Consider the following 18,966-nt stretch of genomic DNA (forward strand, 5'->3'; position numbering starts at 1 on the left):
TTTACTTTAATTGATTGGTTTGTCGCTTTGGGGTTGCAATGTTTTGGACTATATTCAGAAAGCATAAGGACATTTATTTAATATTTATTTTAAATGTGGAAACAAAAGCTCCAAATGCAAATGAAGAAAGTTTTGTTGGCTTGCAAATGAAGCATATAGAAAAGAGTCTCTCTTTTAAACTGACAAAAGACACACCAACCAAACCCTATTCATCATGTCTTACTTGCATTGCACCATTTCTCCATAGTTATATATATACACATTTATATAGCTAGAAATAGAGAGACAGAGAGAGAAAGAGAAGGTGGTGATGGCGACGACGGCAGGTGTTGGAGGAGAGGGAGGAGAAGTATGGAAAGCACACACTGCAATGGCAATGGCACAGTTGTTGAGTGGAGGCTACCATGTGGTTACTAAAATTGCTCTCAATGTTGGGATCAACCAGTTTGTTTTCTGTGTCTTTCGTGACCTCATTGGCCTTTCATTTCTAGCTCCTGTTGCCTATTTTCACGAAAGGTATTATATTGCACGATAATCCTTTTTTTTTTCCTCTAAATATTCTATCTCAATCCACTCAGATCTATTGAATCATGTCTTGACATTCATACATTTTGAATTTCTCTAATAATTTATCTACTTTTACATGGTTAATCAATGGATGGTCATGATATTCTATAAATACAAAAAAATAAAAACGAATAAAATAAAAACATTACTATATAGTGGAAGTGGATTGTATCATCTAATTTTATCTCTCTTTTATAAAATAAAATTAATAAATTAATTAAAAGTTTAAAAACACATAAATCGATGACAAAACTGAATATAATATTTTCTCATGAGGCCACATTTTTTTAAGTCTCACACTCATGTTGTATTCAATTTAGCGATTGCTTAAAACTATTTTGGGAAGATAGTTAAAAGTCGATTTTTTAATTTTTTTTTAGTTTTTTTTTTTAAAAAAAAAAAACGTATGAAAAATATAAGAAATGATATGATCCAACCATCATGCTAAAATAGGCCTTAGTATTTATTTAAACAAGTCTATATAATTTGCTTATAGAAATAAAGAATATTGTAGTCCAATCTTGCTTGGAATATTGTAAACAATTAATCAGTTGCCGTTAAAGTGGACCCTAAGAATTTTGCTCTGACAAAGGATCTCCCAACTGAAAAGTTGGTGAAATTGTATGTTGTTAGAAGTGTGAGTTGGTCTTCAAAATTATAATCCCAAATATGTATGGTCCATTTTCACTGTGAATTTTTTTTTTTTCTTCTTCTTTTTGGTGGCAATTTAGGTTATTTCCTATTTAATATAATTTAAATGAGTCCAAATTATCTCATTTCTGGACAGTCGAGAACCATAGTCTGCTTCAGTCACATGCCCACAACGTAATCGCTTTATGCCCCCAAAATTAGTGCCACAAACATTTCTAGCGCTTATACATAACGGTAATTCTATTTGCAAGTAAATAATAACTCAGTATGTTCAATTAAAATTTTAAAATTTTAATTTTTATTATATCTTAATGTAAATTTATAAATAAAAAAATTATACATTAAATCTTAAAATAAAATATTATTATTTTTTCATAGTATACCCAACTCATTTATACGTATTCTTTATATACAAATCTGATGATAAATAAATTAGGGGAAATTACAACCTAGTGGGACAGAGAAAAAAAATTATAAAAACAAGTAAAATATAAGTCATTCTATGGTGTGGTGCACGTGAAGAGCTGTGGGAATGTAAGTGTTACTTTTACTCCTCTATATTTTTATAAATAAATAAAAAAATTCTATCCCATTGAAATGTAACTCCGAGTAATGATACATAGTTCTAATTTGAGAGGTCTAAATAGAGCTCCAGTGAAGTGGAAGAGAGAGAGAGTAAAGAGAGGAGTGTGGACCCCACCTTCACATGGGTATTCTTCACATTATTAGAGTGATATTAGAGTTCTCAAATTAGAACTCTCAAACATTATTGAACATTATTGATGTAACTCCCCAAGAAATTATAGGTTTTTGAGACGGGAAATTATTTAATAATCCTAGAACACCACGTATCCATATTTCAAGCCAATCACCAATCACTTAGCCCCCATGTTGTTTTCCTATCTGTAACATAAATCGTGGACCCTCTCTACCAATCAAAACCTTATGAAGCACCACGTGTTCATACTTCAGGAATACTAAATAATCAGCAACGGAGACAATACCACACAACGACCACGGATTGAATGAGTTTGTTCCATGGAAGACATCAGATCCAATGAACTTGAAATCATACGTAGATTTTATTTATTTTTTGATCGGAAGAAATATTTTATTAAGAAAGCCAAAACGGTACTTACAAGAGTTCATTCAACCAAAAACTTATATCAAACAAAGTGAAAATAAAACAAGAAGCACTAAGGAAGAAAACTATGAAATTATTCAGACGTACATATCATACTTGTGCTCGTACTGTGAAGCAGAGCCGATCAAAGATGTTTGGCAATAGAGCATATCCGAGATAAATCATAAATCCCAACCACAATGAGGGTAAGCTTAACAAATCTGCACAGATGGACTCTAAGAGAACCAAACAGACCCAAAACCAACACACAAACCATAGGAAAAGAAAAACAAAAGAAACTAGCATAGGACTAAAACCAAACAAACAAAACATAAACAGACCCACTACTAAAGCAAATTTAGTAGCGGCGTCAGCGAATCCGGCGATGGAGAAGAACGGCGAGGAAGAGGTGGCGGAGAAGAACGGGGGAGGCGGAAGAGAGGAGGTGAAGGTGGTGGGAAAGACGAATCCGGCATTGGTGAATCAGACGATGGAGAAGAACGGCGAGGAAGAGGTGACAGAGAAGAGCGGGGGAGACGGAAGAGAGGAGGTGAAGGTGGTGGGGAAGGTGAATCTGGCATCGGTGAATCAGGCTATAGAGAAGACGACGGGGAAGAGGCGGGGAAGGCACGGATCTGAGAAGGCTACTCTCGGAGTGAATGGATGGGAGAAAAACACCTCACAAAGGAGAGAGAGGATGGAAAACCAAAACTTCTAAGTTATGAGAAAACAAAATAAGGAAAGGAAAGAGTAAAAGAGCAATAGGAGGAGGGGAGAGGAGGTCGGAGGTCACGGAAAACCCCACCGCCGGCAACCACAAACTTTGAAAATCTTAAAAGGGGAAAAGTTTACAGAGAAAAGCCTTCAACCTAGAGAGAGAAAGTGTGACAGACCACCAAAAAGTTGAAATCATACGTAGATTGACTGTGGCAAAGGCAAGTGATAGATGTACACATTTTGAATATTAAATTAAAAAGATTATATTCTCCTTTAAGTTTTAATCATTTTTTTTTTCTATCTTTTTTTCACTTTAAAATTTCAATTTACCACCATCAAAATTTAGCATTATTATCAACATCATTATTTCTTATTACGTTATTATTTGTAAATAGAAGAAAGTTTAAATAAAATTAAATAATGAATAACAATAATAATCAAAATAATCCATCAAAGAGGAGATAAATATTCACATAAATATTAAAGTATAATTCTTGATTTCTGTATTTTTTAATTATAAACTACCTTAATCATCAAGAAAGACAGAGAAGTGATTTTGGGAAATTTGTTAAAGAGTTTTTCAAAAGGTTTTGAAAATGGTATAATTTGGGATTTGTTTATTATTTGGATCCAACTTGAAGGAAAATTTGAAAAAAAAAAAGAATTGTATTGAGAATAAATTATAATTCAAAATAATTTAATAAAATATATTAAAAAATTAAATATACTTAATAATTTTTTGAGTGTAAATAGAATCCCCATACATAACCTAAATTAAAATATACTCAAAGGCCTAAACTAAAGGCCAATGGCCCCGCCCAAAAAACAAAAGAAAAAAAAAATTGTTCGGTAACTAATGAAAAAAAGAGGGCCTACTGTCTACTTTTGCCTTTCTCTTAATCAAAAGAGAAAAATTTCGTTGGAGTTCTGACTGTCATTTATGTAAATCTATTCTAACAAAAAGTCAAAAATAAATTGCAAACTTGGTTCTTTAAAGATTTTTATTTACGAAAAATAAAATATATTTAGTCTTTCTATTTTGGGTAAATTACATTTACCTCCCCTGAGGTTTCTGACAAATACAGGGACCTCCCCTGTAGTTTGAATAATTACAGTAACCTCCCCTACTTTACCTGACAATATCAAAATTCCCCCCTGCCGTCAAAAGTCACTAAACGGTGTTACTTTTTCCTTAGAAAATTACCTTATTGCCCTTCCCTTGAAAATATTAAAAAATGTTTTTGGATTGGAGGATAGGTTTGGAGTGTTTGGAACAGTATTTTTTGATTTATTTTTTTAAAATATTAAAAAATGTTTTAAAAAAAAATATTTTTTATTTTAAATATGTAATTTTTATTTAAATATTTTATTTTATTTTGTAAATATTTTAATATTTTAGTTTTAATATTTTAAACTCAAAACACAATTTCACACTCAAATCGTAACCAAACACATAACTCAAAACTCAATTCAAAAATTATTTTCAAACCTCATAACCAAACATATAACTCGACACTCCATACTATTTTCAAAACTCTACATTCAAATCGTAACCAAACGCATAACAAAAAAATAAAATATTTATAAATATATTTATAAAATAAAATAAAATATTTAAAATAAAACTATATATTTAAAATAAAAATAAAAATTTTAAAAGTTTTTAATATTTAAAAAATATATTTAAAATATTAAAAAAAATACAACACATAGATGTATGAAATATAATGCACATTAAAATAAATAAATAAATATTTAAAATATAAAATATTTACCCTAAAAAAATAAATTCAAAAAATTTCAAAATTTATAACCAAACAAATTTTTTTTTTTTTCAAAACTCATAACTCAAAATACGCTTCTACACTCAAATCATGATTTTAAAAATAATTTAAAAAAATAAAATAAACTTTTTTTGAATTTTTTTTTCTTTTAAAATAGAGTTTTTGAAAAAGTTTGGTTTTGGGTTTTGGAAAGAGTTTTGAGTTTTGAAAAAAGTTTTGAATTGAGTTTTAAGTTTGTGTTTGGTTATGAGTTTTGAAAATAATTTTTGAATTGAGTTTTGAATAATAAAAACATGTTCCGATTTTTTTTTTTTTAGAAACATGTTTGGTTCTCTTTTAGAATCACAATTCCAATTACAAATACAAATTTTCAAAAAAAATTTCAAAACTCATAGTGTTAACCAAATACACAAAAAAAATGTTTGGGGGCCCTAATTCTGTGGCTCAAATGTGGCTCAAATGGCCAAAACGACGTCGTTTTGGCCATTTTGATGTTGTTTTGTACTCAAAACGACGTCGTTTTGGCCATTTGAGCCACATTTGAGCCACAGAATTTGGGCCCTCTACCATTGCTCAATACACAATTCCAATTAGAAATTTTCAAAAATCTTTTCAAAACTCATAGAATCACAATTCAATTACAAATAATTTCTTGAATTTATTTTTTTAGGGTAAATATTTTATATTTTAAATATTTATTTATTTATTTTAATGTGCATTATATTTCATACATCTATGTGTTGTATTTTTTTAATATTTTAAATATATTTTTTAAATATTAAAAAATTTTAAAATTTTTATTTTTATTTTAAATATATAGTTTTATTTTAAATATTTTATTTTATTTTATAAATATATTTATAAATATTTTATTTTTTTGTTTTGCGTTTGGTTACGATTTGAATGTAGAGTTTTGAAAATAGTGTGGAGTGTCGAGTTATGTGTTTGGTTATGAGGTTTGAAAATAATTTTTGAATTGAGTTTTGAGTTATGTGTTTGGTTACGATTTGAGTGTGAAATTGTGTTTTGAGTTTAAAATATTAAAATATTTACAAAATAAAATAAAATATTTAAATAAAAATTACATATTTAAAATAAAAAATAATTTTTTTAAAAACATTTTTTAATATTTTAAAAAAATAAATCAAAAAATACTGTTTCAAACACTCCAAACCTATCCTCCAACCCAAAAACATTTTTTAATATTTTCAAGGGAAGGGCAATAAGGTAATTTTCTAAGGAAAAAGTAACACCGTTTAGTAATTTTTGACGGCAGGGGGGAATTTTGATATTGTCAGGTAAAGCAGGGGAGGTTACTGTAATTATTCAAATCACAGGGGAGGTCCCTGTATTTGTCAGAAACCTCAGGGGAGGCAAATGTAATTTACCCTTATATGTTTCATTTGAGATTTGTGATTTTTATATTTTATTTACTGATTTATAATTTACCCATTCGATATTGTTTGTAATTTCCAATTTCATTGCATTTCATCTTGATATTGAAGAACATGAAGCTGTTTATTTATTTATTTATTTTTAAATTGAATTTTACTAAATTATGAAGTAACAAAATTAAATTTTATCATTTTAAGTCTTTGTTGAGATTTTAGTCTATGTAACTAAATTTTAGTAATATTCAACAAACTTTGTGGTGATACTAGAAAAAATAAAAATTTGTGACTACTTATTACTTCATTAATTTTATTTTTTTTTGGGTGTGAGATACTTGAATAGTTGAGCAATTTTGAACTTAGTAAAGTTAAATAAATTGTATTATTGCAGTTGACCTCTACAATTCTCAATCTCAAAATATATACATAAAAAAAACAAAACTTGGGCAGAGGCCAACTTGGTCAATGATATTCTCAGTTTTTTCTATTTTTCTATCTTGATCTGTTTTATTTTTATATATGAAAAAACTCATGAATGATGCTATTTTTTTTTAAAAAAAAAAATTTTAATTCGTATAAGATATTATAATGAAATTTAATTAATTATAACTGTTATGACAAAGATGAGTTACTCAACAAATAATTAATATAAAAGTTAGATAAATTACACTTACTTTCTTTGAAATTATAAAAAAAATTTAGTCAATCTTAAGTTTTTAACATAATCACACTAATTTCTCAAGATTTTAATTCACAAACACTTAAACTTTTTTTTACTAGTCATGTAAATATATCATTTTTTTGCTATTAAAATATATATTTTCCTTTGTTCATTTCAGTGTGTACTAGCCATAGACATTATTTTTAATCGTTTTAATCATATTAAAAAAAATAAAATTTAAGAATAATTATATTTTCTTTAAACCTCAAATCAAATGAGTGTAATTTATCCAAAATTTTAAAATATAATTCCGCTATAAGTACAATCTTTATAAGTCTTATGCTTTCCTAACTTTCCTAAATTGCAAGAACAAAAATGATTTAAACCTCTAAAAATAGACCTCTAATAGAATACTAATTTGTCTTTTTCTTCTCCATTTTTTGTCTTTTACTTCACTATTTTTTTTTTTTTAATGGATGGATAGTTCATTAGAGCTGCACTATAGCAGCTCTAATTAGAGCTCTACGGTATGACTGTTGCAAGAAACACCATGTGACCGACCATTATGGTGTCAAAAAAATATAAATAAATAAATAAGGCACACTAATGTCAATTGACACTATAAAATTATACCCACCAAGCTAATTATTCCTTCGACATTTGGTAATCACATATAAATCACTTTATTTTATTTTTTACCTTAATAAGTCAATTTTTTAGTTATTTAACATATATATTAATTTTTTTTAAAACTTATTTTAAGAAAAAGTATATTTAAATGAGAATAATTTAAAATAATGAAAAATGCTACATACCATAATATTTTACTTTAAAATTTACCAAAAAAATATGTATGGTGTGAATTTAAAGTCAATGGAATGCTAATTATATTATATCCAAAATGATTGTAATTTTTTTATATATTTTTGGATAATTTTTGTATAGTATTGTTGTAAAGTAATTACTATTTTAAATAATAATACTACAAATTCATAAATTTTTATCCAAAAATTTACGTGAAAACATCAATGCACACATTCTATGCATACTAATTCAATTTTATTCACACATCAAAAATTTTGGTTCAAATTTTGATTCCTATTTCGGAGACTATTGGTTGTTTTGGGTATAACTTAATTTTTAATTTTTTTTCTTATTATGAAAAGATGTACAGAAAAATATCGAGATGATATAAAAATAAATCAATCAATCAATAAGTAACTTAATTGCAGTGTCCCCAAACCAAACCTATTGGCTAAATAAGCTACTTTTTTTTTTTTTTTGAATTTCATTTGTCTTTAGTGGTTTTTTTTAAAAAAATTATGTCAATTTTTTTTTAAAAAACTTTTCTGATATGTTTTGTGATGACCAATCTAAAAAGTAAAATAAAATTGAAAAAGCCAAAATAAACTTAAAAAGTTCATTATTTTTAGATTTTTTTTTGGTCTTTTTTTAGAATTTTTAAATTTTTTATTTTTCGGTTTGTCTCATCAACTAAATCTAAAAATGTAAAAAAAAAATTCAAAAAAAATCACTAAAAATTTATTTATTTTTTTTAAAAATAAGCAAACCCTGCGATTTTCCACTTATTATTTTAATAAAAAATTTAATAATCTAACGTCTTCCAGACAAATATGCTTGGTGGCATGACTAAACCCCCAAACCTTGCAAAAACACTTTTTTTAAAAAAAAATTATTTTTTAGGATGCGTTTGACTTTTTAATTATTTTACCTTAGAACTAAAAACGCTGGCTTAGGATGATTTTTTTTTTTTTTTTTAAAATTTTTATCAAAAAAAAAAAAATTAATTACAAATACATCCTTAAGGTTTGATTAAAATATAAATCGCTCACTGTGATTCTAAAAATTACATTTCATCTCTTGAGATTTCTAATTTTATAATAAATTATTCCTTTTATTAATAAATCATCAAGTAAATTAACGATTTTTAATGATGTTATAAATATATTTCAATCAATAATTTAAGTAATTTTATAATTGTATAGGAGAGCAATTATGAATTTCTTATTTTTAAATTAATTCTATTAAATAAATTTTTTTAACAAAAAAATATTTGTAATTTTTTAAATTATAAGCTATAATCTATAATTTAAATAAATCTCAGAAAATATAATTGTAATTTATCAAAATATATATATATATATATATAATTTAAATATTCTCTCCGTCCCAAAATATTAGTCTCTTATTCCAATTTTTATTGGCCCAAAATATTAGTCCCTCTTTATAAATCAAGTACAAAAATAATGTAAATTTCCTATTTTGCCTTTCTTTTAAATTAATAAACAATTTAAAAAGTACAATTATGACATTGATATTTTCAAAAAATGTACTATTAAAAGGGTAATTTTGAAAAATTAACTTTTTTTAAATGTAATAAGTGTACTATCAAAAAAAAATTAAATTCCCAAAAGGATCAATATTTTGGAACGGACGGATTATAATATTTTATCTTATTTTAATATGTTAGCCTCTTCTGAAACGAGTGCTTAATAAATAAAATAATCGTCGTTTTCATTTTCATTCCATCTTGTTCAGATTTCGACACACAAACCAGCTCACAAAACTCCATTCTTTCGATTCACCCATTCACTCCTCTCTTTCAATTCTCTCTTCTGCCCTATATCTCTCCCTTCTCTCTCTCTCTCTCTCTCTATATATATATATACACACACACACAAATACATATATAGATACAAATATAGAGATAGATACAGAAAGTGTGGAATCACCGGTGATGGCGGCGGGGGGCGGAGGAGAAGTGCGGAGGGCCCACGCCGCAATGGTGGTGGTGCAGCTGTGCTACGGAGGGTACCATGTAATCACCAAAGTGGCTCTGAATGTTGGGGTCAACCAGCTCGTCTTCTGCGTCTTTCGCGACCTCCTTGCTCTCTCCATCCTCGCTCCCATTGCCTATGTCCGCGAAAAGTCAGTCTCATTCTCAATTACAACTAATTCTTACAAATTTCACTGCTTTGAATCTCTCTACATCTTTGCTTAGTTTAGTTGTTCGATTCATGAATTTCTATGTGCTTTCTCTCTGTTTTTGCATTCAATGAATTTGGGTTTCCATGGGATTTCTACAAATGCTGCTTGTTTTTTTGTTGTTTCCAATGCGGAAAATTTTACAGTCCGTTTGAGTTGACTGATTTGGGGGAGAAAACAAAAGAAATTGATTTTTCTTGATCCTAATCACTTGTTTGGATTATTAAAGAGTAGGGAAATGAGGAGAAATGGAAACAAATTACAACTCACTTTTTGAATTTCTCTGTTGTGGAGAGATTGGAAGAGAAAAGAAAAATGGGGTGATTCGATTTACACCACAATTCTATCTCCTTACACTACCAAATTTTTTAAAATATTTTATTACAATTTTATCCATAGCTAAAATTATCAAAAAAATTCCTCAAACCCTAACAACTAAAATCCTTAAGTTCTCATTTCACCCACCACCTTATCTTGCCCTTATTTTTCTTTTGAAAAACCTAGATTTGAAAACCACACCCTAGATTTCTCTCTCACTCTCTCTCATACACAGATCGCTGGGTGGGGTTCGCGGGGTAGGGAAGCTGCGGAGTGGGCATCACATTGGTGGGGGACTGCAGGGGTGGTGGTCGCAGCGGTGGGGACTTGCAGGGTGTTGGCTGTGGCAGTGGGAGGTTGTGGGTGGTGTTGGCTGTTGGAGGTGAAAGAGTTAGGGTTTGAAAGGTTGAATGTAAGGAGAACAAAGGAGGTTAGAGATGAGGGAATGAATGGAATTATAGAATGTGTAAAGAGATAAAATAAAAATTTTGAATTTTTGAAAGGGGTGTAATTAGAAAAAGGGTGTAATGAGGTAGAATTGTAGTGTAAATATAATCACCCAAAGAAATGAGACGATTTCTAATTTTATATAATACCTATGTACTAGAGAAATAAAAACGTAAAAGGTTATAGGTTGTTTGGGTAATAACATGTAAGAATTTCTTTTCTTTTTTGTTATGTAGTCTATCCAAACAAGATTGAAGAGAAATCACTATATTATCTTTCTTCTCTCTCCAGCTTAACCAAAAAGGGAGAGAAACCGTAATCTTTCTCTCCTATTCTTTTCTCTCTTAACTTAACAAATTCTTTTCTCTCCTAGATTTCCAAACATAGTGCAAGTCAATTTCAAGTTTTCCAATTTCTGATATGGGTCTTCCTCAGTGAAATTCATAGCATCTTGGCGACGTTCTGATAGAGAAATTTGATTGTTGAGATATCATTTTGCCTAACAAGAGGAGATTAATTGATTCCAAAATCAAGAGTTACCATCTTCACACAATTACTGAAAAAATCTACTAGAAATGCCCCATGAAGAGCACATGAGACGGTTCTCCTAAGAATACTCAACCTTCCTCCATGCACACAACTTAGATCTCACATCAGCAATGATCCTAGTGGCCACTCAATCAGGCTCAATCATTTTAGAGAGAAGATCCGACAATTCCTTTCACCCCACACTTGATAGATGGTTGCAAACGTAACAAGTTTGTAACAATAGTCCAAACAGAAAAAGTCAACTAGAAAACAACCAACAGAGTAATACACTGCCCACACAGCTACGAAAGGAAATTTTAATTAACCAATAAAAGAAAAAAGAGTTACAATCTTCAACATACTTGAATCTACAATTTCGAGGCAATTCGTTCTTGTAGTGTTGTCACTATACAGTCCTGCTTGTCATACATTAACTTGATCCACAAACCAACAAATTCATACATAAGGTGAATTGGGTTCTTTTTCTTAAATTGTTCCTCTGCCAGATTGTTACTCTACAAAACTTGGCACAGTTTTGATGTTATTGACATTATTTTCATGCAATCAATTTAGCTGCATAACCTACATTTGTGGAAGCCACCAGATGTCCACTGGTGGAATTATTGAAAAAACAATTGATAATGGAGCATTGTTTCGTTTGCATATTTAGTTGTCATAGATGGAGCCAACCCAACCAAACTAAGCCTCGTGTCCCACTCAAGTGGGTCAGCTACATGAATCTTTTTTTGCTATTTTGCTCTATCAAGGGCTATATGCTTAGATATTTAATGATTCTTGTTTTCATGATTGCAGAAGAGTTAGACCACCTATGACTCGAGGGCTCCTGACTTCATTCTTCTTTCTTGGATTGACTGGGTAAGTTCGAAAATATCTAAAACTTTTCAGGTTGAGCTTTTTAGTCATATTATTTTACAGTTCTGTCAAGGGGTAACAATTTTTATTTTTTGGTTAGTATATGGTTTTGACTCATTTTTTATTTTATTTTATTTGCAATAGGATATTTGGCAACCAGCTATTGTTTCTTCTTGGTCTTGGTTACACAAATCCAACTTATGCCGCAGCAACACAACCTGCAATCCCCGTCTTTACATTTATATTGGCTGTGATGATGGGGTCAGTTTGATCAATTCCTACCCTTATCTAAATTATGTGATCTGCCTTTTCTCATTCTACACAAATATATATGTATGCATATATTCGTGCATATATATTTTTTGGTATGTGTGTATATAATTTACAAGAGTTGTATATTTCTATTGTTTGTTTCATATGGTATGCAAATCTTGTTCATGCAGTACAGAAACAGTGAATTTGCTCAGAACTGAAGGTCAGGCGAAGGTTGGAGGTACACTCGTATGTGTTTCTGGTGCCATATTCATGGTTCTGTTTCGAGGTCCAGCCTTGATAGGCTATAAGGAATCAGACTTTGTGGCACAAAATGAAATAAGTGCCAGGGGTCAACCAGAACCAGCTGGCTGGTTGATGTCTAGTTTTATGGACTTTGGGCTTGATCATTGGCACCTTGGTGTTGTCTGCTTAATAGGGAACTGTATGTGCATGGCGGCTTATCTAGCCATTCAGGTATTTGATTGTTTATCTTATTTTATAGTTTTTGATAGTGGATTGTATCGATGAAACTGGTAGAATAGACAATAGTAAAGATAGATAACAAAATTTTCCTTCATTGGGCAAAGCTCTTGGTAGACGCCTTGTTGGTTAAATTTGGCAATGTTTCATTTAATTCATAACATGAGAAACAATGGGGTTCACCTTCCAACAAAATTTTGATTGTGGTCAATTGTTCGAGTGAGTTAAAAAGATGCATCCTCGAAGCAACTAAGCTATCCAGTGGACTTTGATGTGCACCTCCTGTTCTCCACATGATGTTTATGCCACCTTTTGAATAACATATTCAGAAAGTGCCTGATTTTTCCCAAACATAGGCCGGAAAGTGCCTAAGTGAGTCCTTGGCTAATGTTGCTTGCCTAGGTGAGCTTGTTAGAGTATAGGATTAATTTAAAATATGCATCTTAGGACATGTGAATCCATTATGAGTTTGAGCTTGGTACTTATTACAGTCCCCTTTGAGAACCCATTATGCAGTTTAAAATCCCATAAGTAAAAGATGTGGACCTATCAATTGGCAAATACTACTTGTGAGAGCTTGATATACATTGTTTAGTCCAATCCTTTGAAACTCAAGTTTTTGGGTTCACTAGTTCCTAACATGGTAGTAGAGATGTGAATCTGAGACTTCTTGTGTTTTTGGCCTTTCGGTCTATGTTTGTTTCTCTTCCATTTGTTCTTGTGGCCTTTGTTCTATTTGTCTGTTTGCACTCAGTTTTGTCTGTTTGTTTGTCCACATTGATCCACACATATGCATAAAAATCTCATTTTGGTGTGTCATTTTGGTTATCTTGGAATGGGAACATCTTAAAAACCCAAGGGATACTCGAAGTTATTTTGAATCCCATCAGCATGTTTGAGACGTAAATTGAAAGCTTTCTACATGTATGAAAAGCTGAATTGATTATCTGTACATATTTAAGGTTTATGCATTTGTTCATAAAGGATGGAAGTATGGAATAAAAAAGTAATGTTAATGCAAATAAACAATCATTAATCAATATTAGGGTGTAACAGGGATTAATTAATGATAAGGGCAAATTACATATACACCCCTCCAGGTTTGGTTAAATTACAGATACCCCCTGAGGTTTCGGAAATTACATCCCGCCCCCTGAGGTTTGTATTTTCATAACAATTTACCCCCTGAGGTTTATATTTCATAACAAATTACCCCCTAATTTCTTATGCAAATATAGCATTCAGGGGGGAATTCGTAATTTCTCAAACCTCAGGGGGGTATCTGTAATTTTGTCAAACCTGGAGGGGTGTATATGTAATTTGCTCTAATGATTAAACAAAGGTTGAGAAAAAGGTTAAATGAATATTAAAAGATTCAAAAGGAAAAAATAACACAAAAGACTGTTGTTTTAAAATGTTGAGTAAGGGACGAATGGGTGTCTTGCTGATCTTAGGAGGGGGAGGCATATGTGACAGCAAAAGGTCTTGATTTGAAGTCTTTTATCTGCAAGTGGCTCAACAGTCTCTCTCATTTGGGATTTTGTCCATATTGAAAAAAGCTCTCATCAAGAGAAATTGAAAAGATAAAAACTTCTATGAGAGATCGGAAAGATTTGCTATGTTGCTATGGAAATGAAAGAAGATGATTCACCATCGATTCCAATCTCCCTAGCATGCACGACACATTTGAGATATCTGCTGTTCCCTCGTTCAGTTTTTAACTGTAAGAATTTTCTTCCAAGCTGTTGTTCAAGCAAATGAAGCAACCCTCAAAATACATTTGATATTTGATTTCGTTGAATGCCTGGTAGTAAGAGGAAGATTCAGGATCAAACTATTATATAGCATGACTTAAATATAAGCATTGAACACACCATTTGAAGAATCCAGCCACCTTGGGACAACAATTTTCCATTAGTGAGGTAACCCTTTTCTCCTTGTGCTTAGGATAGGAGGGGTTGTAGGTTCATTGATTGAAGTAGGGGCAGGTGTGGAACAGAGGTTGAACCCGTCTCAGGGTTGGGTAAGAGAAGTGTTTTGGTTTTGCTGCTTCAGGCTCCAACCCAAGAATTATTAATGGTAATTTTTATTGCCATTTAGCCTTCCTTTTCTTGGAAGTAATAATCCGTATAGCCTCACGTATATGAAACTGAACTGGGACTTGTTTTCATATGAAAGCTAGAGTTTCTTCAATAAGCTAGCAATGATTTTCATGTTCCAACTCATGTCTCACCTCATGAAATTGCTACCAACCCTTGTGTTCCGACCCCAAGCATTGTGGAAGATTGTAGTTGAAATTGTTGTTACACTGTTTATTCTTCATTGATAGCTTTATAAGCAGTGATTCATTTCACTTCTCGTGTTGTTGAAGTAAGGTTCCTGTTCTTTGTTCTTGTTGGTATTGACACATCTGAAATTACACACTCCTCATCTTCCAATAGATTTTTCACATACCGATGTCTTAATAATTAGCATTGGGCAGATTGAGATAGGAATGGACTGTAAGAAGTTTGGAATAAGGGATGGGATGTAATAATTAAAAAAATTCTCTCATGGGTTTGGGACAGTGCCTAGGATGAGGAAGCTTTTTTGTGGCGAGGAAGAAAGAACTAGCGACTGTTAGATAGCTAGATATACATCGTTGGGCCCATTTCCTAATAGCTTAGGCTTTTGGGAAAATTGGTAACCTAACATGGTATCAGAGCTCTAGTTGAGAGAAGTCTTGGGTTCAAGTCTCTCCAGTAGCATTTGGTTGGTTTCTTCTTCTTTGTTTGGTTGTTTGCTTCTCCTTCTATTTGGTTCTCTTTTTGTCTCTCCACGTGCAAGACGCAGTTGCATGTGACGGAGGGGGGTGTTAGATAGCTTGATATACATTGTAGGGCCTGTTTCCTAATAGCTTAGGCTTTTCAAAAAATTGGTAACTTAAACCATGCTGTACTTGCCTGTTGTCATCCCTGCAGATGCCTCAATCCATTGTCCTCGCCTTTCAAAAGTGATGCAGCTTGAACAAATTAATAAAGATCATTCACCAACTTCAAACTTCTAATCTTACATTGCACTCACAAAGGATGGATCCTGTACCGTCCCAGTCTCTGTTCTATGCATATTTACCATCTACAAATGTCTGTAAGAAACATATCCCCACCATGAATCATGCTAGATATGTTACATGGACTGTTCTAAGTGTATAAAGTACCCATGCTGAAATCTCGAAGGGATATGGGATATGTGTCTAACATGTGTAGTTGGACGTTCACTTAGTGAGTATATTTAGTAATTCGAGTTAACCATAAAACTATGCATAAAACCCTGTATTATGCATGAAGTGCTCTATGGCATCTTATGAACACTATTTTACACTTGAAATTTAAAGAAATATGAATATTGTGGGTATTAATTTTGATTCCAACATAGTGCAAAGATTAGCGGAAATGTTAGGGTGTTTCATTGAAAATCTTCCCTTGAGGTATATGGTGCTTCCATTAGGAGACAACCCTAGAACAGTATTTCTGCGATCTAGTGATTGAAATTATTGGAGGGGTAGAAAAGAGATTTGCTGTCTAAGGGGGGTGGTATACTCCGGTGTAGTCAGTGTTAAGTAGCATTCCAATTTTCAATTTGTTGTTGATCAAAATTCCAGTATGAATTGCAAAGAAGATTGAAAAGTTGAGAAGGGATTTCCTTTGGAAAGGAAAGGTAGAGGGTAAGAAGGACCATTTAGTGAATTGGGGGGTTGTTTCACTTCCAAAGGAGAAAGCGAGTCTTTCTATTGGAAACATTGTGGCAAGGAATACTACTACCCTTATCGGGAAGTGGTTATGGAGATTTCTCATTGAGAGTAATTCATTATGGCATGCCATCATTAAGAGTAAGTACAAGGTTCAAGCCAATGGGAGACACTCTCATGTGGTTAGCACAGGGATAATAATCGTTCTTCCTGGAAATCTATTTCTCATATCCATCTGCTTTGGTTTAGATTTGTTTCTATGAAGGTGGGTAATGGTGAGAGTGTTCGGTTTTGGGAGGATGTTTGGGTGGGTGATTCGTCTTTTGATGTGTCTGGCATCGTCTTGGGGATTCTTCAAACCTGTAATATCAAATCACCAAATTGCCATACTTGAATGATTGTGTAGTATTGTGATTAATCCTAGTACATGTGATTAAGAATGGTCTTTTTTTTTTTCTTTTTTTTTTTTTTTATGGAAAATCGTATTTGCTTTTCAGTTTTGGGGAATGAATATGATGTAGACTTGCAGTTATATGCAGGATTAGCTCAGATCTAATTTTTAATGGCTTAGGGTTTGATCTATTGGTCTAAATGATTTTCAGGCTCCACTTCTTGCAAAGTATCCAGCCAGCCTTTCAGTGACTGCATATTCATACTTCTTTGGTGCTCTACTTATGGTAACGACGGCATTCTTTATGACTAATGAGTCAATAGATTGGAGTTTGACCCAGTCCGAAATTTTTGCAGTATTCTATGCTGTAAGTGCATTTTCTTTCTTTCTTAAGCAAGATAAATGTGCAGTTAGTTTCTGATTAATTTTTTAATTACCTTTTGTCAGAACTAATTAGTTCTGCTAAATCATTTCATCTCTGGGATTTTTGTTATAATTATGATTTTGTCAGACTTTGAGAAGTGGTGTCATCGCTTGATTTATTTATTTTTCAATTCTATGAAAAATGTGCTGTAGAATCAAGTGGGAGAGAACATTTTGAACTGTTTCTAATCAAACATAACAACCATTTCTCTTCAGTTCCATTTGATATTTTTTTAGCCCAGTGAATTAGCCCAGTGAATAGTTGAACCACCTTACTAGGGTGTGCTTGGTAAGTGGAAATAAAGGTCAAGTTGAACCACCTTACTAGGGTGTGCTTGGTTAGTGGAAATAAAGGTCGGACTGGTCACTTTGTTTTCATTCCACCCAATTTTGGGTTGTTTACTAAAAATGGGATTATGTGGACGCGTGTATTTCCTTATTTGTAAATGACTTTTATCTGATGCATTTGTGACTTAGAATTGAATCTTGTTGAAAGGAGAAGTTACAGAAAAAGATTTTAAACTATTATTTGTTTGTTTTCTCAGGGAATTGTTGCATCTGCTCTTAACTATGGACTCCTGACATGGTCCAATAAGATCCTGGGACCTGCTTTGGTTGCACTTTATAATCCGCTTCAACCTGCTGCGTCTGCACTCCTGTCAAGAATTTTCCTTGGAAGCCCTATTTATTTGGGAAGGTTTACTCTTGAACACTTGGCTCCATTTGCATCTCTTACTGTTAGTTATTAATTTTCTTTAAGATAAATAGATATGCCACAGTTTCCAGGGACGGACGGAAGGGGCAGTAAGAGGGCCTCCTGGCCCTCCAAAATTTTGATAAAACCCACTTCTATGAGTGCAACCCTCTAAATTTTTGTTGTACCATGTAGTGCAACCCTCTAATTATATTGTGACATTGATATTCTTCAATGAAAAATTTTCTGTGCTCATTTGAACTTGATTTGGGACTGTTATTATCGACTTTTTTCAGCACATCAGCCAGCACTTTGCACTAACCCTTTGTTTCTGATTTATATGTGGAAACAGCATTCTAGGTGGATTTTTAATCATTGCCGGGCTTTATTTGGTGACTTGGGCATCCTATAGGGAAAAGCAGGAAGCTATGGGGATTATCCCTCACATTACGCGGCCCTCTGAGCCGCTCAGAGACTTGTCGCTCAACAAGATTCCATACCAAATAGGTCAGATTTTTTCTGGGCCCTCTGTACCGAAGGTTGTGGACTGAGCGAAGTGTATGGTATCCCATTTTCTCCTGTAATAATCTCTTTGAGTGAACTGTGCTGACTTAAATGTATTATATCATTCATCATAGCTCAACTTTTCAAAGTATGCATCTTACAGAAGCCAACACAGAAAGAATGTTTAATAGTAAAAATCATTTATGCTCGGATTTTGTCAATTGCATTTTTCTTTTTATCAACAACTTTATTTCATGCTAAAATCCTTTTTGTCTCCGATGTCTTTGAACAGAGGATTAAATTTGAGAGTTTTCTAGGTTTTATATCTGGTGTAGGGACACTTGAAGACTGAGCAGAAAACTGAAAGATGGAGGTGTGCCTCTAATATTGGACACTTCATTTCTTAAGACACCCCACTCCAAAAAT

At 31.9% G+C, this 18,966-nt stretch overlaps 1 protein-coding gene across 2 annotated transcripts; it reads left to right on the plus strand.

Moving 5' to 3' along the window:
• The first annotated feature begins 274 nt into the window (after nucleotides 1-274).
• Nucleotides 275-18,761, plus strand: LOC114323832 (WAT1-related protein At4g19185). 2 transcript variants are annotated; one of them, XM_028271508.2, is made up of 7 exons: nucleotides 275-516; nucleotides 12,007-12,069; nucleotides 12,211-12,327; nucleotides 12,510-12,795; nucleotides 17,131-17,286; nucleotides 17,888-18,039; nucleotides 18,389-18,761. In XM_028271508.2, exons 1-7 carry the CDS (start codon nucleotides 311-313, stop codon nucleotides 18,585-18,587), a joined length of 1,179 nt encoding a protein of 392 aa, XP_028127309.2. In that variant the 5' UTR covers nucleotides 275-310; the 3' UTR covers nucleotides 18,588-18,761. The 2 variants fall into 2 exon arrangements, with proteins under 2 accessions (XP_028127309.2, XP_028127310.2); XM_028271509.2 differs by lacking the exon at nucleotides 275-516 and adding an exon at nucleotides 9,394-9,843.
• Nucleotides 18,762-18,966: the final 205 nt, after the last annotated feature.

The sequence above is a fragment of the Camellia sinensis genome, chromosome 11 (assembly GCF_055761805.1).
Source record: "Camellia sinensis isolate YWXY chromosome 11, ASM5576180v1, whole genome shotgun sequence".
NCBI classification, from domain to species: Eukaryota; Viridiplantae; Streptophyta; class Magnoliopsida; order Ericales; family Theaceae; genus Camellia; species Camellia sinensis.